The 26141-nt window shown below is 39.8% G+C and overlaps 1 protein-coding gene across 2 annotated transcripts in view; it reads right to left on the bottom strand.

Moving 5' to 3' along the window:
- LOC131218487 (uncharacterized) overlaps positions 1–26141 on the bottom strand; it is a 47881-nt gene that overhangs the window by 12934 nt on the left and 8806 nt on the right. For both annotated transcript variants that reach the window (XM_058213040.1, XM_058213041.1), the window contains exons 5-10: positions 19049–19132; positions 18874–18936; positions 6931–7062; positions 6621–6827; positions 1657–1776; positions 527–576 (exon numbers count right to left, since the gene is read on the bottom strand). In XM_058213040.1, coding sequence (XP_058069023.1) covers positions 527–576; positions 1657–1776; positions 6621–6827; positions 6931–7062; positions 18874–18936; positions 19049–19132 — 656 coding nt within the window. The remainder of the gene's footprint in view (positions 1–526; positions 577–1656; positions 1777–6620; positions 6828–6930; positions 7063–18873; positions 18937–19048; positions 19133–26141) is intronic.

Here is a 26141-nt window from a genome sequence, read left to right as displayed (position 1 = left end):
CCATGTGCATTGAGTAAATCACGGGGAGGGGAATCGAACTCGTGTCTGTGGGGAGCAAACTTATTGCGTTAGCCATTTGCCCAAACCCCAGCCGGGTACATAGATTGATGATGTTTATCATCCAGCTTGAATCACATGTTTCACAGTTGTGCTATTATGTCATAATTTTATCCTTGTATACCAAATGTATTAGTAATATTTGTCAAGTCAGATATTCTGTAGGCTATTCCAAGTTTTAACATCAAATCCAGACATGTATAGAAATTCAAACACAAGCGGCAACAGCATATCTCAAAAGGCATGTCTAACTTCTTTTTTTTCTTTCTTTCTTTTTTTGGATAAATCTCAAAAGATGTGTATCATTGAACTCCTCGTAACCGCTTGATGTAATTGAACAATGTGAGAGGCAATCCCAATGAAGCAGAGATGGAACAGATCTTCTGTTCACGCACTTTTTTGTTTTATTAATAGGTAAAAAATATCTCCCTATGCTCATTGGTGAATGAGGGATGCGAGTAGTATAGACCTGTTTAGAGAAACTGGGTGTGATCCTGGAAAGACTGAGTATCCTTTCGCCTGTAAACCAAGGGATAAAAAATTACAAGTTAGATCTAATGAACATAGAATGTAATATCACATAGTATTTAAACAATAAGCATTTGTCCCACAAAAGAGTAAAACAAATAATCAAGAATCGTCTATTTAGAAATTAGAATGCACCAAGTCTAAAATGATTTGGATATAGCAACGATGACGCAATGAGACAATGACACTAAAGTTAGAAGTCAAGTCAAAGTTTCGTAATAACATGAAACTTAATAAAGAATCACAGGATTCTTTCTAATAGGAAAATCCATGAAGTATAGAGTTGCTACTGCACATTATATTTAAATGAATCATCATCATCTGAGCCTTGTCCAACTAATTGGGGTGGGCTACATGAACTCTGTTCCACCAATCCACTCTATCAAGGACCATATCCTCAGTCAAACCTAGGTCACTAAATCTTTTCTTACTACCTCCATCCATGTCCTTTTGGGCCTTCCACTTTTTCCCTTTTAGAGCCTTCAACTTGAATCAACTCCCTCCCAAACGTGCAGTTCTTAGTCTCCATTTCACATGGCCAAACTATCCAAGCCTACTTTCCCTCATCTTATTACCTATTAGTGCGACTCCAAAGTTTTATCGAACACATTCATCTCTAACTCCTCATCTTGCCACTCATCCATCTCAACATCCTCATGCTAGCTACACTCACCCTGTGAATATGTTGTTCCTTGTCTTCCAACATTGTCCCATAAAGCATGGCTGGTCATATAGGTATCCTATAAAATCTACCCTTCAGTTTGATTGGTATATGGGGATAACATAAAACTCCAAAGGCACATCTCCAATTCATCCACCCAGCTAATTCTATGAGCAACATACTTTTCAATCCCTCTGTTGATGATTATTGAACCAAGATATTCAAAATGGTCATTTTGGGGTACTTCTACATCAGCAATCTTAACTAATTCCCTGTTCTCATTCCTATTGTTACTTAAAATTGCATTCCACATACCCTAGTTTAGTCCAACTAATTTAAACGAATAACAAATTTGGAAAAGAGCACAATTCACTTCTCAAAGAAAAATTCTAAGTTGTCGAAGGGCGCACTCCTATTGGCATTTTAAGTGAATGATAGCAGAATTTTCGCATGGCATCTTGCTGATCATAAGGTATTGCATCACCCAAAACATCGTCGTTCGTCATCGCCTCATTTTCCATTTGCTCCTCCTGTCAACATCAAATACTTAGATAAGCTCCCAAAAGAATAAATTATCATACTTTATCAATGGCCTAACGAATAGCCAAGTTCTAAAGTCAACAGTTGATAAAGGCAGACAGTGATATTAATAAGCAATTAGGACGAAACAAGAATGTCAACAATGAGCATTCAAGACAAAAGAAGAATCTCAATACAGAGCATTGATCCTAAAAATTTTACAAGTATCATTCAGAAAGAAAGACCAAGATACAAGCGGCTGTAATTTCTGCAACATGGGTCCGGCTCCATGGCTCACTAATAGACACTCTGTTTCAACATTGAGATTGAGGGATCAAATGCCCATGTCATGTGTTTTTGTCTTCCTTTTCTTTTCTTTTTTTTTGAGGAGGGGGGGCTTCAACAACATGGAAGTAGGACCACAGCCAGAATTATCATTATCTAACACACAAAGATATCCAATCCAACTGGGAAGGTGAAATTTTCATCCTTGGACTTTTACATGTGGCAGTGTATAATGATCCGAGCCATTCATTCATTGAGGAAAACCATGAATAGGTTTAGAAAGTTTAACAGGTAAACCCTAACCATACAAAAATCGCAATCAGTTAGAAGTCCTATGTGACAATTTTTCGCATAGTGAGGATTGTCCGATCTTTGTGATTTTGGTCTACAGGCAAGGTATTCAATAAAAATTATGGGCTGTAATGGTCGATTTTTTTTGAGAAAAAAAATGTGAAAAAATACAAGAAAAATCAGCAAAATGAGAGACTCCAAATATGTATTCTTTTATGGTTTTGAACAAGTTCAAGATGGTGTAATGAGCCATTTTTTGGTAAGAATTTTATCCTGGACTGCCTGATAATATTAACCTGAGAGGCCTAACTTCAAAACTCAAGTATTTAATATTCTAAATTCAAATTAGATTTGAGGAAAAAATAGAAGTTAAATTCGGATGAATAGTGTTGGCACAATTAGAGCAAACGAATGCCCCGAAAATGCCCTGAAATTCATACAATATGTGGAACTCATCCCACCATTCATATCCCTATCCATTTGACATCATTTCCCTCGAGTCTGAAGAAAAGTTAAAATTAAATTCAGGTGAATAGTGTTAAGCCAATTTGGAACCATTACAATGCCCGCAAAACAGGCTGAAATTCATTGAATCCATGGATTCATACCACTAATGTATACCCCTAAGCATTTGACATCCTTGAAGAAATTTGACATTTTTTTAACATCATTATTCATCCCAAAAGTAGCTCGAAATTACCAACAATACCAAAAAACAAAAAAACAAAAAAAACAAAAAAGAAAAGAAAAAAAAGAGAGAGATGAAAAAAACTGATTTAATCCATGCATGTATAGATCTACACTCCATACATGTACTTTAACAATTTACACTCAAAATATTTACAAAAAAAAATAATAATAATTGGAAAAAAAAAAATTAAAAAGACAAATTTGAAAAATTATACAAACACAGCCAAATCAAATACAAATCTAGCAAGATTTGGTCCATTTCATAATATAATGTTGAATTAATACATTTGTAGCAAGGAAATTTTTTTAAACCTATTTTTCCAACTTTCTCCAAATTTGGCCTTGATCTTCTATTCGTTAAAGATGGTTGAAATCTCTCTTTTTTTTCAAAGGTACTGATATTTTCATTGAAAGAAAAGGCACCAAGATGGCAGTAAGAACAAAGAAAAGATACGAAACAAAAATTACACCCCCATCATAGAGGAAATATCACAATTTGTTGAGTCTTTTACATAAGAAGCTCATTCTGCAAACAAGATCTTAGCCTTTTTTGTCGTTTCAATTGTCGGGGATTTTGAGTTTTGAAAGCATCTGTTGCATCTATTGTTTATCTCTTTAAGTGTCTGAAGTCTATCTTGGAAAGGTTGGAGAGACTGAGATGAGACTTTCTATGGTAAGGAGCTGAGGTAAAACAAAAGTTTCATTTCCTCAACTAGGAAGAGATGTGTGTAAATCATATGAGGAATGGGGTGCAGGTGTGAGGAAGTTGGAGCACATGAATTTTGTATTGCTAGGCAAGTAGTTATGGAGGTTCAACACAAAAGAGAGTAGATGACTCATCCATGCAGGGCGTCAATGTTGTGAAAGGAGGTTGCTAGATAGTATTGGGTTCGATTTGGAGGGGGATCAGGTTTTGGGACTACAAATGGATCAGAGATAGAGCGCTAGGTGCCGAGTTCCTGACGCTAGCTAGATTTTGTTTGGAGGTCAATCTCCCCATTTTTCGTTGCTACTCGCATTCCAGTGATAAAGTGGTTTGGTCTCCCCCATGTTGGAGGAACTCGTCAAATGAGGAAGCCAACAAGTATATTTGGCTTTTGGCATTGCTTCATCATCATCGCCCTCCTTTGGAAGAGAGACGGGTTGGTGTGGAAAAAAGTGTTGGGTCAGTTTTCAGTTTTGTCCTACTATTGGTTAATTCAAGAGTTTCGTTTTAGGGAGCGTTGTAGTCACACCTCTCAAGTTTGGTATTATGGTGAAACCCCTAAGGTACCTTTGCTTGCTTGGTGGGTAGGAACAGGGTGCTCACTATTGATAATCTTCAAAAGAAGATGATGATCCCCAATATTTACATGACGTGTATGCAAGATGCGGAGTCAATTGACCATATTTTTATCCATTGCTCTTTTCCTAACAAGATGTGGGTGAAGTTCCTTGAAGCTTTTGTAACATCGTGGATGATGTTGGGGTCTATTGAAGGTTTTCTTCTAGCATGGCATGGAGGCGAGGTCCGGAAAAAGGGGAGGGCGACTTGGAGGGTAGCCCTTCAGGCAAGAATTTGAGCTTCGTGGGAGAGGAATCAATGGTGCTTCCGAAATAGGAGCAAGTCAGTAGAGGATGTCTTTAGAAGGACTAAGTTTTATGCATTGGGTTGGGCTTTCTATATTAAGACCCTTGACGAGCTTACTTTTTCTTCTTTGGTTTACTCCTTGCAATTGTATTATTCTTTAGAGCTCCTCTTTGGCTTTTTATTCTAATAAAATTTCATTATCTTTCTTTATTTTAAAATAAAATAAAATAAAATAAAATAAAAATCATCATCTAAGCCTTATCCCAACTAATTAGGTTCAACTACAAGAATCTTGTTTCGCCATTCCACTCTATCGAGGACCATATCCTCAATCAAACCATAGGTCATCAAGTCTTTTCTTACTACCTTCCCCACATCCTTTCAGGCCTTCCCCTTGCCCTTTTATAGCCTTCAATTTGCACCAACTCACTCCTAACCAATGTAGTTCTTGGTCTCCGTTGCATATGCCCCAAACCATCCAAGCCTCATTAATATTCTATTAAATGGTAGGATTATATTAGGTTTTTTTGCTTAGGCAACAGTTTTTTTTAAAAAGACAATTAGGTAATATTATTTATATACATGTATAGGAAATGATTCAACAGTAACGTTACCATCATAACTGCGGGGGTGATTTTTTTTTTTGGGGGTCCCCACTATGATTTATGTATAACATCCACTCCAACCATCAGATGTGCCCTCCCTTATTTGGCTATGGCCCAAAAATCAGAACCATTCATGACTCAGGTGGGCCACACACGACAAGGACTAATTGATGGAGGCGGCCCACCTTTGATTTTGTGGAGGATCCCCCATGTTGTGTTTATACCATTCAATCTGCTCACCTGAAACATCTACCCAGAAGAGGGTATCCTGCAAAAATCAGTTAGTTTTGACATTCCAGTAGGCCCTTGTCATGTGGCCCACCCGACTTTTGGATTGGACTGATTTTTGGGCCTATGACTAAACAAGGGAGGGCACATCTGGTGGATAGGTTGGATTTCATCAACACATCACAGTGGGGCAGATAAAGGTCGTTACCAGTGTGATTATATAGTTATAATGTTATCATGGAATCATTTCTGCAAACGCACAAATGTTAAGATTCCGTTATGAATGATTGGCAGATAGTGGATAAAAAGTCTTTGTTTTACCTAACCTTATGCTGGATTCGTTTTGAGGGTGCAATGCTCACAATGTTGGCGTAATTCAACCAAAAGTTCCAGATTTTACTGTAAACTTGAAACTAGTGTTCGAAATATCGGTATCCCGTTACGTATAGCATCCTTGGGATACATATATTATCGGTTATCGCACGGGATATATCGTTTGTATCAGGTAATTTATCGCACTTTTTCGGAAACATGGAGAAACATTAGGAAAATGGTTGAATTTTTCAATGAAACTTAAGGGCTTGTTAAAAAGGACCTTAATACACACTTTTAACTCATACCATATCAAAAAAGAAGTGCACATAATAGGTTCCTTTTGTATAGGGTCCCAAGTTGTGTGTTGTTTCACTGAACTAATGCAACTATATTCAAATTGAACGCATAACATTTAGAGTATATGTAATGATCATTACATCAAACACTCCTAAATACCTTCAGGTGGGCCAAAACAGTGTGTTGAATCACAATCATCATCTTGTTTATGAAGGAACAGTACTTACACAACTTCTGCCAACAGTCTTATCATGCACTCCATAGAATCTAAACAGACCCTAAGGTGTTCATTTGAATAATTTCTGATGATTAATTTGCATACAAGGTATGATCAAGCACACCTTTCATCAGCACCTATCCTTGGATAACAGTGAAATAACCACCACTATATATTTGGTGAATGAGGCTTGTATTTATCTAAGCATAACCTATTCGTTTGTGCCTAATAAGCAACAAGACTCTTGAAATCTAACCTCAAAAAGCATATCAAGTATCTTGAAGCCAAGACTTGTAAAATTAGGAACCAGAGACAAAATGTTATAAAAGAAGTGATTTTACACTAGATAATACCTACATGCAAAGGAGCTGCCATGCCACCATCATCATCATCATCTTGCCCAGCTTCACCATTGAGATCAAGATCAGAAGACCTTTTCCACTCTGGAGTTGAAGGGCAAGTGATTGTTTCGGGCCTTTTTTCATGATAGAACCTGTACAATGCATCAATGTAATCCTCTTTGTATATTCCTGGAGGCCGTGCATTAGCAAACACTTGCAATGCCTACAATACAGACAACCAGATGCAGAGTTTCAACATTTTCAGAGTTGGTGAATTTAGACAAAGAAGTTACTTAAGGCTAGGATAGAGAAAGCACAATGCATACCTCAGTGACAGAAAAGGGTTGCGAACGCATAAGATAATGAATTATCATAAAACCTGTACGGTTATGCCCATGTGTACAATGCACAAGGACGTGCTTCTTTGACTGCTTATGGCGGGAGAAGAATTGCAAGAGCTGAAATGAAAATGGTAAATGTAACACATGTTGGATAAAAGTAGGCACCTTCAGCAACAAGAATCAGATTCTCGCATAGTGTACATAACAAGGCTTCCCAAAAAAAAATAAAAATGAATGATTGGATTGAATGTATTAAACTAAAATTCTTTCAAAAGAACATATTGCCAAAAGGATGAAATTCAATAAAGATTCAGATCAAAACAATAACAGAAAATTGACCAAAATATTTGACAAAAGATTCAAGGAAACTTTAACCTGAATTTGCAGCTCCATTATTACAAAGATATTGTCTAATCAACTGTCAGCTAAAACATCATCATCATCACAGCCTTGTCCCAGCTATTTGCCATGGGCAATTTAAAACCAAGTGACAAATCCAAAAGCATAACAAGTGATTCACCAGCAATTACAAATTAGGTATATAGAAGAATTTAAGTAGAAAGGACGAAATGGCTATTTTCAGCCTGATTGGGTTGTTCTCTATGCATATGGTAAATTGTTATAAGTTAGAACCATGCATGAGGAAGAGTTTGTTGTCTCTAGATATTTAGGAAGAGACCAAACCACCGAAGAAGAGCAACACGAGGACTGTTTGGAATGCAGAATTAGGTGGGATTAGGTGGTATGGAATTGCATTGGTCCAATGTAAATTCCATCCAGCATTTCGAAATGATAGGAAGGATTGGAATAATCGGGTGTCATATCATTCATTCCCAGGAGAAGCTACAGCATACATTCCGGTGGATTTCAAAATCCACTACATCTGTAGGCCCCACGTTGATGCATGCGTTTTATCCACTCTGTCCATCCAGTTGCACCATTTACACATGACAGTCAAGTTGTGACCGGCATCGGTTGTGAAATCTGATTCGTCAATTACAATTCCATGGTCCCCCAAACGCAGGGTTCACTTAATATAGTGTTATTTCCATGGGAAGAGTTTGATCCCAAACGTGGGATTGGACAATCAAAATACCATGGTATTTCCAGACATATAATCATTGTGTAATGATGGTGTTAATTCCACCTAATGCAATTCAATCATTTAACCCCACATTCCAACCAGGCCCTTAGCTGTTCAATTGCATTCACCGAATACACAATTTCAATATGGGTACTCAAGACATTTTTCATTAGCTTCGCAATGAACCATAGCACCCAATCCATTTTTTGTTACTAAGCATTCACATCTCAACATTGTGAAGCTCCTACTTCCTGATCCACAGGATGATAGGAATATTTCACAAGCTCATGGATAGCAATTAACGGCCAATGAAACAAATAGCATCCTATTCACCACACAAGAGAAAGTAGATGAATAGAAGAGAAAATATAGACAGTAATTACATGGTAAGACCTTCATAGTAGCAGAAAGTCTTCAACAGGGGTTATTAAAGGAAGCCAAATCACACTTACACAAAGCTCAGAGCAGATGAAGAAGGGCCAGCCATCTGGTGGCCAAAGACCCAACAATTACAGAGGAAAGAAGGTCCTCAGATTCCACCAATGAGCAAACAGCAGTTTGACTTTGCAAACAACAGTAGAGATCTAGGCGGAAATACTATTAAAAACACCCATTTCTTTCCTTCCGAAAGACCCCTAAAATCGCCATGAGGCATGATGTCCAGGCCCGACCTCTTTATTAATCAGGATTCAAATTCAGGCCCATACCCAACCCACGGGTCTCTATACAAGCCTTAGCCCATCCCATGTCAGGCAGAGACCTCAAACCCGACAGATCACCCTGGCCTATTGCCAACCGTATGCCTTGGAGTGTGTCATTTGCTTTTGACAAAGTGATCTTGATTGATGAGATAGAGAGTCAAGCAGTGATTTATTGGACATCTAGCACAACCAAGAATGGTATATGGAGTGCAACTTCAGTAGAAATACTCATAAATGGGGGGCTTTCATTATATTGGTTTTATCATTCAAAACATGAAGAGATTCAAGATGTTTCCAATAGATTTGGAGGTGGGTGGATGAATTGAAGGTGTAACTCTAGAGTTTTGGCAATCATCATATAGTTGCGAGAAGCATGAAGTGAAGCGGCAACAAATTTGGGTGCGGGACCGGAGAAGCTTCTCTTTCAAAATGTAAACAAGTATAAATAGGTAGGAAGAGGATGCGGGAGCGAGATCCTGAAGCGGGGATTTGAAGAGGGAGCGGCAGCTAAGGATCGTCACATGTTGATAATACTCGTGGAAAATAAAATTTGAAGACAACTACTACACTAGCAATGTTAAATGGGACCAAGTGTTGGGTAATTAAAAGGAAACACAAAGTAGAGATGAAAATTGTTATGAGGATATTGAGATGGATGTATGGGAAAGAAAGATATGAATTAGGAATAAGTTCATTTGAAGCAATCTAAGAATACTCCTAACAGGAGATATAAACGACTGAGAGCTGATCTAGATGGTTAGACCATTTGCTACAAAGCATGGAGATGGCCCTAGCGGGGAAGGGAACATTGATTAAGGTTGAAGGGCCTGAAAGGAGGATAAGGCAAAGACCTAATGGATGTGGATGAAGTTAGTGAAACAAGATACAAAGGCTTCTCACATACAGAAGGTAGGGCCCAGTGTTTTAAATAGCGATAGCGTGATGCGTAGCGCTCAGCCCTCTATAGCGTATAGCGTAAATACGTAGCATGTAACGTAAGCTACATGATACTTCTATTTTTTTAATTTCAAAATAGGACAAATATAATAAATAGTGAATATATATATATATACACACACACACGGAAACGCTCACCTGCGAACCAGTTCGTACGTACTACATACGAACTTTTTTGAGAACCCATCATACGTGATGTGGATTTAAAATCTGAACCGTTCATGTGAAGCAGCACCTCGTGAAACCCTCCGGAACTAAGTCTTACCTTGATCTAAAACTTTGATGGGCCATGAAAAATGAAAACAGTTTCCTCCCTTGATTTTCATTTCTCTTTTCTATGGCCCACCAGAATTTTATATCAGGGTGAAAATTCATCACATGAGGTTTCATGGGATTCCGCATCACATGGACCGTTCAGATTAGACACCCATGACACGTGTGCAAAGGTGCGCACGTGCGTAGGGGAGCATGACTCTATATATATATATATATATATATATGCCTAAAAGATGATTCATTTTATCAATTATAAGCATGTTCAAAAAAGTTATTAGTTATCATTTATCAAAAGTCAATCCACATATATAAGCCAAATAAAATAATTATCACATCAACAACTTTCTACGCAAACCACTTTAATTAATAATGTCTAATTGAAACCACAAGTAACAATTATGAAAAGAAATAAAAATCCCATAGGTTAAAAGTATCAAGTACAATACAAGTGTCACATTCCTTAACATTAGAAATAAAGAAAACGTGAAAAAAATAATTAAAAATAAAATAAAATAGTAAAAAAATACATTGTACCTTACGCTATAGCCGCTACGCGGGATTTACGCTATTTGAGACGCTACGTAGTGCTACGGCCACGCTACGCTACGGGCGCTATTTTAAACACTCGTAGGGCCTTAGGAAATTTGGCAGAATGGGATTTGTAAAGCCAACCACCAATAGTTGGGAGAAATGTATATGACAAATTGATGATGACAATGGTGATTTATATGGTAGAACCCCAAGTTACCATGACTATGAGAAAATTTATTGGTTGTGACAACAAATGGTCCATATACTAAAACATCTCGAAGAAAAGGATATACCCAAACAACTCCAACAACTGACTACAAATGGTCCATATACTAAAACACTTCAAACATGTGGTCTACCTGAAAATTGGACCAACATGATTTTTAATATGGTCATCATTACGGTGGGAGCCACGTTTTACACCATTGGCACATGCTCTGATTATAAAGGTGTGTGTGAAGCGTGGGGATCAAGCGAAACTTTAGGCAAATGGATAAAGCTGAAGAAATGTGGAATTCACTCTTATACCTTCCAGCTATACACTAGTTCTTTTTGTGTTAGTTAGTCATGATGCTCATCTGACATGCGTCTCCTGTGGGGCACACTTGTATGGCTGGTCATATAACTTCAACCATGTATCCTGTGACTCCTAATGTGGAAGGGGCAGTTGAAATATCTTGCTGAACTGATGATATCTGAACATCAGCATGCTTACTTAAATGCAAAAGCATTGAAAATAAAAGTTAACCGTTCCTTTTTTTTGAAGGATTAACTGTGCCTGTTAAACTAATACACACACACACACACACACACACACACACACACACACACACACACACACCCATGGTCACATCAGCATCGTAATTATTGACTCGTGGCCATCCACAAGAGTAGTCCTAGAAATGAATGATTCTAATCGTCCAACCATCTGTGCATGTCAGACCCATCCAAACATAACAGTGACCTTGGCTACAACTTGGGCATTGCACATTAAAAGAGGACGTATTATCTACAAGGTGTGCAAGCCCTATACACACCCCTCACTGAATACAATTAATTGCATGCTGTAAAGGCGTCAACTGACAAGTGCCAGGAACATCTGAACAGTTCATAAAGTGGGACCATCATGAAGATTACTATATAAAAAGACCAGGTTGGTGCAATGATCAGGAGGGACATGTACATTGACAATTCAACTCAAACTGTATAGAGAGGTCCACTTGATGAGTGGCCTGCCTAAACTTTTTCCTACATATCATCCTTGGCCAACACATGCACCGTTTAGATGTCCCACGTGCTTGACAGGAATGTAAAGGTGTCTGGGGAAAACCTCACCTCACAATGCTCCAACCAAGAGTTCTTTTTTTTATCTTCTTTTTTTTCTTTTGACAATGCCACATACATGAGTTGGTACACTGCTCCGGTTTTAAATTTCTACATGTGGGGCCCATGGTTCAATGATCCAAACAATTGATACATTAATTCCCAAATCCCAATCTTGTCAGCCCATGAACCAAAAGTATCCAACATAGGAAACATAAGCCTTCAATTGCTGCTAGAAAATAGACAAGGAAAACAAAGCAGGTCCACATTCAACGTAAGATGACAAAAGAAATCACATGACTGCATCCTTCCAATCTGGGGGGTGGGGGCCGTCATATCAACAGATTGGATTACTGAAGCATGGGCCCCCCACTTGTTCAACATAAAACTTTACAAACCTAAAACTCAAGCATATTGTACAAACTCTTGGCTCAAGCATTGCATAACACCTCATGAGGGAGTCGGTATGTCGCTCTCTTGTTAGTAAAGAAATGCTGAGGTGATTTGCACAAGGAAAGAAATGGAGAATTGCAGCACATGACAACATCGGAAACCTATGCGATATCTAGGCCAGTAGTAGTGAAGACCAATCGCCCACAACTAACGGTTGGTTAAGTTCACCAACGACCCATTTTATAAGCGTTTTCCCAAGGAAAAAGGGGAAACAAGATATTCTGAAGGTCAGGCAGAAAAAGTAGAAAAGAGGGGTGGTACCATTATTCCAATTCCATTTAAGTACTGCTAATTAGGTGGGCCTAATGTAAGTATTCCCAGATCAGGCAAATTCAAAATTTGGTGATCCACAATTTGTGCAGAAAATCGATTGCAAGAAAGAAAATCAGCAAAAATCTATGTTTGACAAGTACATCTGTGGCACGCGAAAAGCAGACTAGCCTGGATTTTGGTTTTGGGCACATTCATTTTGAACCCACCTGGTACATGACCCTTGACCTTGCACATGCGTGCCATGTTCAGACATGTGATGCAATTCACCTCTTCAATCTCCCCTTGCATACAAATCAGTCTGGCATTTTTCTCAGTTTGAATGGATAGTGACAAAATTCTCAAAAGAAATACAAATATATACAGAGGGAAAAGGAAGTTTGCCAGGTGTATTTCCTGAAGCGTTTTTAATGAGGCAATACACTTGCCAATTGAATGCATTATAAGACTTGAGCAGGATATCCAAAATGAGCGTAGTCGAGTAAATTTACCTAACTACAATGAACATCAGCAAAAAAATAAAAAAGAACCAACTTGCTCTTTTTCTCTCTTTTTTGTCTCGTGCACATGTCCGGTTAAGCATTGATTTCATTGTATTCTTTTAAACAAAGTCATCTCATTGATTATCACACAGTTATTAGTCTAGCGTTAAATGCAGGGCAGCAATTAAAGTAGTGTTGGTTGTCGCCTTGTCGGTAACATATGTATACTACTTGTTATGGGAAAATCTAAGCCGAACCGATAAGGGCCGACTCAGGCAAACCAACGAGTAGAGCCTCAGAAGAATAGTGCTACATCAGTGCCGATCATGCTTCCGGACTACGGTTCCAAAACTAGGGTTATGAAAGAAGAGAGGCAGCCTAGATCAGACGACTGGAGCTCTCATCCGAAGAACTACGGCCCTAGATCGGAGTCTCAAACCCTATCTTCGGCCTGGAGGCCAGAGACCGAGACGGGCATGCCTAGCGGGTTCCGACCATGGGTTCCGACCATGGACTCGGAGAGCCATACGTTGAGTCTGAGGTCCGAACGAGGTTAATCTCGTCATGGGCTTGGAGAACCGAGTTCGAGGAATCGAGTGGCGGGAATGGCCCGGATAGGAACGTGGCCGAAGACCACGTTCAGAGATACAGCCCAATAAGGCATATGGGAGAGTAATCCAGTGCACGATCCAAGGGTAGCGGCCAACATCTGCGCACGCGTAACGCCCGCTTGATGGAATAGATCGTGCCGATATTAACGGCCACGACTTCTTCGATCCACAGGTATCAATACCAAAGAAACCCATTACAACATGATGGGGACATCATGCCCCCCCCCAACACGTAAGCCTGAAGGAGAGCCCCACCGTCGATCTGAATCGATGACGACGTCCAGGGAGAGCCTCCTACCTAGAAGACAGTTTTGATTCAAAAAAGTGAGCCCGTTAGTCAAGAAAAGCCCATCATGGGATCTCATAATCGTGGCCCACTAGTCAGATTGATTTCATATTTAAGTTTTGCTTATTAATGTTATTTACAACATCATGGACGCTTTAGATTTCTTTGATTAGTTTTTATTTTGGTTTACTTCATCGCCGAGTAATAGGTTGTGCACATGGCGCTAGTTTTGTAGTATAGAGTTTTCTTATAAATAGGCACCCCTTGTAGCTTTTTTTGAATGGATTGAAGTTAATAAAAAATTCCTGCTTTATTTTTCTGCTCTCTTCTTGAGTTATGGAAGAATTCAAAAGTGGGTGTGAAGCCCTCCCTTTTCGAAGGGCTAACTACCGTGGTGCGAAGCCACATCGATCCCAATTCACCCCCATCTTCCATCATCTTTTTTTTCCATCTTCCCCCACCATCCGTACTTCGAATTTGTCCTTTTGTTGCATCAGATTTCTTCATTACAGCAGGTTTCTAGATTTCGGCCTGCAGGCGAGCTGAAACTTTGGCGGAGCACCACGCATAAACCGTACATCGGATCGAGCTGAGATTTGGGGGTTTTAGAGTCCATCCCTGGCCGACCAGAGCCAAGGTGGCCTTTTTCTAAATAGTGGGCCCCACACACGTGCGGCCGGGATCACACGCACGTCCGTCTGGGCCATTGTTACTGTCCACATGCGGGATCATCTTTTGGCTCAGGTTTTTATCCTCTCATAGCCGTTTTTCATGAATCTTAACCCTAAATTACATGATCCCTAATTGATTTGCCCCTTTTTATCATCTTAAGGTTCCTTGAATTGAAATTAGGGAATCCCTTGGATTATGGACTGATTTTTATGCATGAGTAGTTGATTTTATTTCCCTTTGACATCGTTTGGTTTATAATTTTTATTGGTCCAGTCCTAGCCTGTGTCGGCTTGGACCCGCATAGATTCCCCTTTTTAATTGAATGTTTGGATTTTCATGTGGGACGTGGAATTTGTGTGATTGGTTCTGAATTGGTAGGATCTAAGCCTGAAATCTTGCATATCATATTTAATTTTCCATGTCCTGCATCAAATTTGGTATCAGAGCCTAGGGTTCTTGTAGGGGAATTCATTACATGTTTAGGGTTTGGTTGTTTATATCCATTATGCATCAATTCTCGTCATATATGGTTGTTTAGAGGTCCATAAACCCTAACATAAGCTGTTGAAATTTTCTGTTATCCCCTTATTTGAATTATTTTAGAAATTAACTTAGTTTTCTATTTCTAGTTTTAGAAACTTTCCTTTTCTGTTTTTTAGAAACTAATTTTTTAAAACAGTCTTAATCTGTTTTTAGAAACTAATTTCTTTTCCTTTTTCTTTTTTAGAAACTAGTTTACTTTCCTTTTTCTTTTTTAGAAACTAACTTACTTTCTATTTTTAGAAACTTTCCTTTTTCTTTTTCTTTACAAACTAGGTTGTTTTTTTTTTTTAAAGAAACTTTTTAATTTGTTTTTTTTTTAGAAGCTTTCCTAATTTGTCTCTTTAGAAACTTTCCTAATTTGTTTTTAGAAACTTTCCTTTTTCGTTTTTAGAAACTAGGTTACTTTTCTTTAGAAACTTTCCTAATTTGTTTTTAATAGAAACTTTCCTAATTTGTTTTTCTTAGAAACTTTCCTTTTTCGTTTTTAGAAACTAAGTTGCTTTTTTTTAGAAACTTTCCTAACTTGTTTTAAAAACTTTCCTTTTTCGTTTTTAGAAACTAGGTTGTTTCTTTTAATTTTATTTTTTTTATTTTTTAAAATTTCTTATATTTTGACAACTATATTGTTGAATTATGGTTGGCACCCTACACTAAATATGAAACAATTGCAAGAGTCACTAAATAAGCTGTCCCAAAAGTTGGAGTTTATGATTAAGCGCTTGGAAATGGACCAATACTTAGAACAACTTGATGTGCGCATTACCCGACTAAAGACCATCGCCAGGACAAACTGCACCATTGGGGTAAATGTCCCATCTCAAGCAAGTGGCCAAGTGGATAGACCAATGAATGGAGTTGGTGAAGGAATCAATTATGGGTGTGCACCCGTGCACCCACCCCATGAGAGACATCAAGACCACTATTTTGAGGGGTACGACTTGTGCGACCTTGTGGCTGGAGAGAGTGCACCAGACGCTAGTGTAGAGTTACCCACTGAGGCCATTCCGATAATGGATGAGTTACGTGATGTCTTTCCTAATGATTTACCAAATGAGTCTCCCCCTAGGAGGGATATAGAGCACACCAGAACATGGGACACCGTAATACCTACAGCCGAGTTTGCGTTTAATAGTTCTGTCGATAGGTCCACACGTCTCAGTCTTTATGAAGTCGTTACTGTTTATAAACCTGGGAAACCTATTGATCTTGTCTCTATGTCACTGTCCCATAGGGTGTCAGAGCCTACGGAGTCTTTTGCGCATCACATTCATTCATGGCATCAAGAAATCAGGCAGAAGATCACTACTAGTAATGAACATTACAAATTTTTTACAAACCAACATAAACGTTTAAAAGAATTCAATATTGGGGACTCTGTGATAGTCTGTATCTGGCCCGAACAGTACCCTCCGGGGGCCGTTCGTAAGTTACACTCGCGTAGCGCTGGACTCTTCAAAATTATAAAACGAAACGATCTCAATGCGTATGAGGTAGATCTTCCACCTTCTATGGGAATTAGTTCCACATTCAACATGAAGGATCTAGTTACTTTTCAGGGGACCACTAATACTTTCTCCGGCCCTTCGCCTACCCGTCCTCATTCCCCATATTTACCCCTTAAACCATGGCTCCTTCCCGACCCATTTTCCCAGCCTCTACCTCCCATACCCACTCTTCCTGACTGTTCTTCCCAGCCTCTACCTCCCATACCTACTCTTCTCGACCCATTTTCCCAGCCTCTACGTCTCATACTTACCCGTCCCGACCCATTTTTTCAGCCTCTACCTCCCATACCTACCCGTCCCGACCCATCTTCCCAGCCTCTACCTCCCATACCTATCCTTCCCGACCTATTTTCTCAGCCTCTACCTCCCATACCTAACCTTCACACACCCAAAAAGGAAATAGAGGATATCCTGGACCATCAAATAGTTTCAACGTCGGACGGCGGGTTTCAGGAGTACCTGGTTAAATGGAAGTCACGCTCAGCTTCAGACAGCATGTGGCTCACTGAGGAGGAGCTTTAGAGACTTGATCTTGACATCCTGGAGCGGTTTAAGAGTTTTATTTCGCCAGTGGCAAAATCTTCGCAGCCGGGGAGAATTGATGGGGACATCACGCTCACACGCGCACTCATGCCGCCCCCTACACACGTACGCCTTAAAGAGGGCCCCACCGTCGATCTGAATCGATGACGACGTCCAGGGAGGGCCTCCTACCTAGAAGACGAAGTTTTGATTCAAAAGAGTGGGCCCGTTAGTCAAGAAAAGCTCATCATGGGATCTCATAATCGTGGCCCACTAGTCAGATTGATTTTATATTTAGGTTTTGCTTATTAATGTTATTTAGAACATCATGGACGCTTTAGATTTCTATGAATAGTTTTTATTTTGGTTTACTTCATCGCCAAGTAATAGGTTGTGCACAGGCGCTAGTTTTGTGGTATAGGGTTTTCTTATAAATAGGCACCCCTTGTAGTTTTTTTGAATGGATTGAAGATTAATAAAAATTTTGCATTTTCCTACTCTCTGAGTTGTGAAGCCTAATTGGGTGCGAAGCCCTCCATTCATTGAAGGATTAACTACTGTGGTACGAAGCCACATCTATCCCGATTCACCCCCATCCATCGCCATCTCTACTACCCATTTTCTACCATCCCTTCTTCTCATCTCACCCCATCATTTACACTTCGAATCAATCATCTATTGCAGCAATTCTCCTCCCCACAGTAGAATTTCAGAATCTGGCCCTACAGGAGGGCTGAAACTTCGGCGGAGCACCACGCACAAGCCGTAGCTCGGATCGACCCAAAACTTCGGGGTTTTGGAGCATCCCCCTAGCCGACCAGGGCCAAGGAGAGCTTTTCCGCAAACGACGCCCCATCACACGTGCGGCCGGGTACCTGCGCACGTGCGAGCACCCTATGCCCGCTATCCATACGCGGGATCGTCTTTTGACTCAGGTTTTTATCCTCTTTTATCCTCTCATAGCTGTTTTTTCATGAATCCTAACCCTAAATTACGTTTTTCCTAAGTTATTTGCTAATTTTCTCACCCTATGGTTCCTTGATTTGAAATTTCTGAATCCCTTGGATTATGGACTGATTACTATGCATGTGTGGACGATTATTTCTTATCTTTGAGTATCGTTTGGTTCATAATTTTTATTGATCCAGCCCTATCATGTGTAGGCCTGGACCTGCATAGATTCCCCTTAATTAAATGTTTGGACTTTCATGTGGGATATGGAATTTGTGTAATTGTTTCTAAACTAACGTGATCTTAAGCTTGAAATCTCGCATATCATATTTAATTTTCATGTCCTGCATCACAACAGGTACGCAATATTAGGCACTCTAAACCCCCAGCTGCACTACATAGACCCAATTTCCTAGCCTGACTTAGGCATCGGAGGGTCCCCTGCACTAGCCAGGGTCTCCTTTGTCTTACTCTTGTGCAGGTTCTCAGGGCGCGGAGCTAGCCATTAGGGCATGGTTGGAGTCGCCATATTTTTGCATCAACACTGCCTAAGCTGGAAAAATAGCACGGTTACAGGCTAAAAATACTTAGACAATGGTGTGAAGAGAACTAGAGAAGGTGCGACAGTGCCAAAATTGGAATGAGTGTGTGTGTGTGTGCGCGCTCGCGCGTGTGTGTGTGGTAAATATCATCAGGATCAGCATATAATGCAAGACTGGAAGATAAACGCCAATGAATGCCTTTGTGCAAAATAACTTTACCTCATAAACAAAAGTGTTGACAGACTCATTATCTGGTACCGAATCTCGTCCCTTGCATGGGATCTAGAACAAAAGAAGAAATCAGACACTGAAGTTGAAAGAGTTCAACAGCGATCCAGCTTTCTTTGTGAACGCATAATCAGGATGAAGAACAATAAAGCCATCAACGTCTCACCTTAACATGTTTAATACCTTGTTTCTTCCAATCTGACGGTGGATAATAGCGAGAAGTATTTGTCAGATCAATTACCAAACCAAGCTGAAAAAAGAGAACGAACAAAACTAAAGGTAAGTAAAAAACTAAAGATGTCCGCTCTTGTAATAACATTAAATGCCATATGCATACATATAATAGATACGTGAACTATTGAATCTATATACCCATTTCTGTACAACTCATGATAATGTCTTGGTATTTCCATGGTAAGGTATACAACCCTAATCATCAAGCATACACAAGTCAATTATAATGTAACCTCGTTATGCTGTAATTCATTCAACATATCTCAACAGCTGAATAAAATAACCAATTAAATGTGGTTGGAAGTAGCATCATAGAGTTGACCATCCTTCTCAAAAAAAAAATTTGCACCTCCATTTGCATACCATTGTTTAAAGTTCGAACTAGTTGTAAGAGAGATCAAGTAGCTCATGTATGAGCATTCACTATTTCATGTCATTGATTTCTTTCTACTTTTTTGGTCAACCACAAAAACATTTTTGATAAAACGACGATCTTAATGAGGAAAAACTCATAAAGGAGCGGCAGTTTACAAGGTTCATTGGACATAATCAAAATGACCTGTGCCAAATTTTGCTTACTAGTTTGTACATTACTCTCGTTACATGTCAGAATTCCACCACTCTGCTTGATCAACTAGTACTTGGGGACTCCTTGCAGAGAGCCACAATGAAACTTGCACGAACAGATTTTAATGACCTCTAAAGAACCAAGGCCTCTGCATCACATTCAACTTGCCTAACGATCATGTGGAGATCAATAGATGAGGACCACTTCATCATTTTAAGCATAATGAAGCCCAACCGTCCCTGACTGTATTTCGTTGGAATTCAATTTCAGCTAGCTATGAGAGGTCTGGCTAGCTGCTCAACCATCTATCATTCTAATGTAAGGGGAATAGTTCCCGTATAAATCCATCCAAACCACTTCTCCAATTAAAACATAGTTACATTTTTTTACACAATAGCTATTTTCAGTGCACTGATGGCGAGAGAATGACTGAAGGTGAAAACGGTGAAAGGGATAAAGGGAAGAAACCAGTTGCAATATTGGGGGTTAATGAGGGGAAAACGGTTGTAGAAGAAGCTCAAGATGGATGGAAGTTCATATCCAGCAGGAGGAAGGAGAAACACGGTATCGGCAGTAGGGATTCGAGAAGGTTACCAGAATATCCGACGCTATTCGTTGAGAGTTTTCTGGCTGGATGGTTACCAGTTAATTTTGAGAGAGAATACGCTCGCGCAAGGAAAGTCATGGAGGTGGTCATCCCTCGTGAACGGAATTCATCTAGCCCTCGAGGATTTGTGTTTGGTTGAATGTTCTCGGAAGAGAAGTCTAGAGGTCAGAGAAGATGTTGGATGGCAAACAGTTTGGAGGGATGAAATTGCGAGTTCGGAAAGCAAGGTATGAGCTGGACATTAAAAATAGGGAAGAGGAAAATCGAAAGGAGAAGAGAACGAAGGAGGCTCGAAATAGGAAAGATAAGGGACGGGAGAGTTTCTCCAAAGCTAGAAGGAACTTATAAGGTGCAATATGGAAGAGGAAAGAGCAGATCTTTTAAAAAGGTGGTAGAAAACAGTTTGAAACAGTGCACGAAGCAAGATTCAAGAGTTAGGGGAGTCTCAGAAATCAGTAGAGGCTAAATGGGTATGGAGGAAGACTACAGAGGATGGGCCAGAAGCGCATATAAACGAGAAGGTTCTTGCAGGATCAATGGAATCTTTTAAACAAAGTTTAGTAGCATCAGCTCAATCAGGGGTCTTGGAAGATGAAATGACGGAATGGTTGGCCTCCTATTGCAGTGAAATTGAGAAAGAAGATAATGTGGTAAAGAGATTCAAAGAAAGTCTGTTTCTGATCTCTCTCGCTCGTAGAGATTCATGGAAGCAGTACTTTTGGCTTGCACAAAACATAGATAAGGCATGATAACGAGCATCCAGTGACGGGAAGAATGGTCTACTTTTGGTTGGGAGGAGAAATGGTTCCAATTCTGGGACGTTCCGATGGAAGTTTGGATCAATGAAATATTCTGTGAGCTTGGAGAATGCATTGGCTCCATAATCTCCATTGACCCTCAAAACCAAGATAGTGAGGAGCTACGTCACGCCAGAATTCGAATTAGAAAACAAAAGCTTATCTCAGTTCCAGGAACAGTTAAAATCAAAGTAGGGGAAGTAAAAATAGAGATGAAAGTGGTGGAAGAAGTGATCTCTCAGGAGACAGAAACTGATGATGACGTCGCATGCTCGCTAATGGCGGACGAAGGGTGTTGCAATGAAGGTAAACAGATGGGGTGCTCTTGAGTAGTACTGGAAGGAGATGTTCAGACATGTCTGGTGCCTATTGGCCAGGAGAAAGGTTCGTCAGCTGAGTTGAGAGAAAATGAGACACGTGTCAACAGGAGCTGTAATATGTTGGACTCGTCAGATGCATTACATGCAGTGTTCGAGTTGTCGGTATCGCTACAAGTTTCGCTGGCCAGAGATAAAGATATAATATCTTTATCGCCGATAATATCGCCGATAACCAGAAATGCAAGGAAAAAGAGGGAAACATGGGGAAAACGATGAAATTTTTAAGTGAAACTTCAAGACAAGCCTAAATACACATATTTACATATTTAGGAATAAAAAATTGCGAAAAGAATACATTACATAATACATTTTCATTTAATGGGACCCAAAAAGCATGCGATGCCATAAAAAATCAGTTTAATAGCAACCAAAATGAGTTTATATATTACAAATGCAGCTGGCATACAGTAATTAAGACACATAAAAGTAAATGAACTCAAAGATGCCAAATCAAGGATGGATTGGATTATCCAATCAGTGTGGTTTTTGCATGATAGAGATGTACATGTGGCAAAATCTATCATAATCTTAACCGTGTTTTCGCTTCATCAAGATCTGTGTGACCTAATCAAGAGGTTGGATGGGAAAAAAAAAAAAACCATTACAATGGCCCTATGAAGTTTTTAATGGTGGACATTTAATCACCACTGTTTCCCTTAGTGTGGTCCACCTGAGATGCAGATCTATCTCATTTTGGACTCATGCCTTAAAATTATCTATCAAAATAAATGGACAACATTTTTTTTTTTTTTTACGGATAATTGAGGATTATATTAAAATAAAGAAGAAAAAAAAAGAAAAGAAAGGACCCTGCTAAGATAGCAAGGAACCTAACAACCAAGAAACAACAGATTGTCCTTAGTTAGCCCTTTAACATTACACGCCCATTCAAAAATAAGATTCTTAGCCCTAAGCCAAACATTATTGACCGAAGACGATATGCCATTAAAGCATCGATTATTCCTCTCCTCCCAAACTGACCACCAAATTGCAAGGATCACCATCCTCCAGACGCTACGTCTAGCGTTACTCATTCTAACCCCATGCCAAGAGAACAATTGAGAATGGGCCGAGATCGGGTTACACCAGCAAAATAAACGGACAACATTGATAAAATATATATTATTATGATAGCCCCACAGAACATGGACCCATCAATCCACGGATCCAAACTAGTCACACGTGCGCACCATATAAATCAGTACGCTTATCGTACTGAGTCAACTGTGTGGGGCCCATAAGTTTTGGAGCAAGCTAATATTTATGTTTTCCCTTCATCCATGTCTATTAGACCTTGTGAACAAATTGGATGGAAAATAAACATCATGATGGGGCCCAGGAAAGCTTCAACGGTGGATATCATTCCCACCACAACTTCATGTGGTGTGGACCACTTGAGCCTCGTATTTGGCTACATTTTGGGCTTATTCCCTAGAATAACATATCAAAATGGATGGACGGTGTAGATAAAACAAATATATCATGGTGGGCCATACAAAGCCCTGACATGACCATCCATCTCTAGGCTCCCGATCTGCGCCAAGGCCGATTTCCCCGGAAGCAAAGTTAGCGTGGCAACTTTTTGAGAACTCATCATATGTGATGTGAGTCCAAAATCTGAACGGTCTAAGTGATGCAGCACTCCATGAAACCTCTATGGTTCAACTTTTGCTTTCATCTAAGACTTCAGTGGGCCATTATAAAAGAAAACATTTTTCTCCCTTGATTTGCATCTTTCTTTTCTATGGCCCACCAAGTTTTAGATCAAGGTAAAATTTGGCCCCGGGAGTTTCATGGGATGCCGCATCACATGAACCATTCAGATTGGAGGCCTATTACACGTGTGAAAAGATGCCTACGTGCTTTGTGTAGCCGTGCCCGATAAAAACAGGACGTGGATTAGCTACAACAGGTTGAGTAGCGAGAGTCGCTACTGAAGTGACGTCACCAAGTTATGTGGGTCCTATCATGATGTATGTGTTTTATCCACACCGTCCATCCATTTGGAGAGAACATTTTAGGGCATGATCCAAAGAATTAGGCAGATCTAAAACTATAATGGACCCCACCACCGGAAACAATGGAGTGAGTTACACCCACCGTTGAAACCTTCCTAAGGCCCACTGTGATGTTTATTTGAGATCCAATCTGTTCATAAGTTAACACAAACATTAAATAAGGTAAAACATAAATATCAGCTTCATTGAAGACTTTTGTGGCCATTAGAAATTTTTAATGGTGGGCGTCACTCTATCCACTTTTTTCTGTGGTGGGGTCCACTCAAGCTTTGGATCTAAATCATTCTTTGGCTCATGACCTAAAATGGTCTCTTAAAATGGTGTGGATACAAAACATACATCATGGTGGGACCCACAGAACTTGGTGACGTCACTTCGGTAGCGAGTCTGGCTACTAACCCGTCAACAGCGCATCCGCGCCCGATAAAAAAGGGCTCCGAACGGACCGAACCCATGTTTTTATCGAAGAGACCCTAAAACCCTGATTTCTTCCCCAAATCTCTAGATTTCTCAGGATTTTTTATTTCTTTTTTCGCATTTCCTTCCTAAATCAATTCCGTTTTTAAGTAAGAAGAAAGAAAAAAAGGGTATCGAGATTTTCTTACAGTAACCTAGGAATGGTGAGCTTCGATTCAAATGGCCCACCAAATGCAGCTTCGAATCAGGGCAATCTATTCTACAGGTGCGGAAATCCACCCTACCGAAAGTTTCCCTCTCTCTCTCTCTCTCTCTCTCTCTCTCTCTCTCTCTCTCTCTCTCTCTCTCTCTCTTTTCCGATTTTTTTAGAATATTTCTTCCAACGTGTTTCGTATCGTTGGACTGCGACAATATTGCGAACATTGCTGACAACTGGACTTTTCGAAAAAATCGATAAAATCGCCGAAAATCAGCGATATTAGGAAGAGAAATGAAAAAAGAGAGTTTCAATGTTGCAACTCTAGCGATACCAAAATTATCGGCGATAATTCGATAATATCGCTGATAATTTAAACACTAATTACATGTAGAGGTAAGGGAAGGCAAAGCGGGAGAAACTCTCATTTCGACACGTGGCGAAAAGCAGACCTCAACATTTATTATGGCAGAAAGCTCTTTCCAACACAGAGAGGAAACACGAAGCTTCTATCCTTCTCAAAAGTCACTTGCGGAGGAAATACATTGTGCAGCAACAATTCAGTCCCCAGCACATGTGCCACCTTACTTGAACAGCAGCCCGTGTGAGACCCATTTCTTAACAGAGTTTGACTTTCACAATCAGTTCGCTATCTCAACTACTATACTTTGCAAAAATGGAGGTGAAAGCTCAAGAGAGGTTATCAAATCTCTAGAGGAGGAAGCGGATCATCCAGAAGAGATCGAACAGCATCAAACGACTTCATTGGGAGACACAATTGTCAGATCTCGGCATGAAGAAAGGGGCGTCTTCATATCAGGTGAGCTTATCAGTCACCAATCGCAAGAGATGGTGATTCCAGAAGATTCGCAGGAGACGCCAGCACTGGAAGATGCCAATCTGGGGGTATATGAGCACTTGATGGAGGATCGATAGCACGGGACATCAATCTAGCTTCTATCAATGACGGAGATAAAACTAATTCGGGAGACTCAGCACAGTTGTTGGAAGCACAGGTGGTGGCCCCATTAGCAGTCAATTACCACATGGTTAATGAGCATAACAAGGAACTTGTTTCAAACGTTGCAGATTAGGTGCTTGACAATATTTCTATCAGGCAAGCACATAACAGAAAGATCTCTATGGCTCAGGGGATGAAGCGGATCAAAGTGGTCATGGTAGAAATTGCTCGATTAGTGGGTGTCACTTTTGGGGACAGGCCAGAGGGCTACGTAGCTTTGTTTGAGTTCATGGAAGAAAGAGGTAGACAATTAAACCCCCAGGAACCACAGGAACAATTTCATACTAAAGGCAGAGTGATGATTTGTGTTCAAACTGAAGATAATTGCGAGGCCGTGGGGTTTGAAGTGCAGTAGAGGGCAAAATTTGCTCAGCAGGTTTTCAATGAAGATCTTGAGCTAGAATGTGAGGGGATTAGGGTGTCCACAAAAAACAAGCTCTCAAGTGATATATGCAATAGATACAAAGTTCAAATAGCAGCATTTCATGAGACTATTGGAAGAGTCGGTTTTCAATGTCAGTGCTTCTTAAAGAACTTTCATCTGATTTTCAGTGGATATTTTCCGTGACTTATGGGCCAAATAGACTGAGTTTAAGAATAGAATTTTGGGCTGAGTTAGATGTATGTCGAAATAGATGACCTTTGAAATGGTGTGTGGAAGGGGGTTTTAATGTGGTGAGATTCTCCTATGAAAAAACAAATGGGGAAGGGTATCTAGGAGTAGCCTTTTGGATTGGATTGCAAAAAATGAAATAATTGATTTACCGATGGGGGAAGTCGAATTTACTTGGCCGAATGGTCAAGCCAAGCCAAAAGAGTTGAGATTAGATCTCTTTCTTCCGTCTCCAAAACAGGTGAAAATTTTTCCATTAATGCATCAAAGGGGTTTGTGTAGAGACCAATATTTGATCATTGCCCACTAATGTTGGAGCTGGAGAAGAAGGATTGGGGTCCCCGGCCTTTCAGATTCAAGCTTACTTGGCTTGAGATAGAAGGTTTTGCAGATAAGGTAGTTGAGTGG

The sequence above is a fragment of the Magnolia sinica genome, chromosome 11 (assembly GCF_029962835.1).
Source record: "Magnolia sinica isolate HGM2019 chromosome 11, MsV1, whole genome shotgun sequence".
In the NCBI taxonomy this organism is placed as follows: Eukaryota; Viridiplantae; Streptophyta; class Magnoliopsida; order Magnoliales; family Magnoliaceae; genus Magnolia; species Magnolia sinica.
The sequence above is the reverse complement of the archived record's forward strand: the minus strand, read 5'-3'. Positions and strand labels throughout refer to the sequence as shown.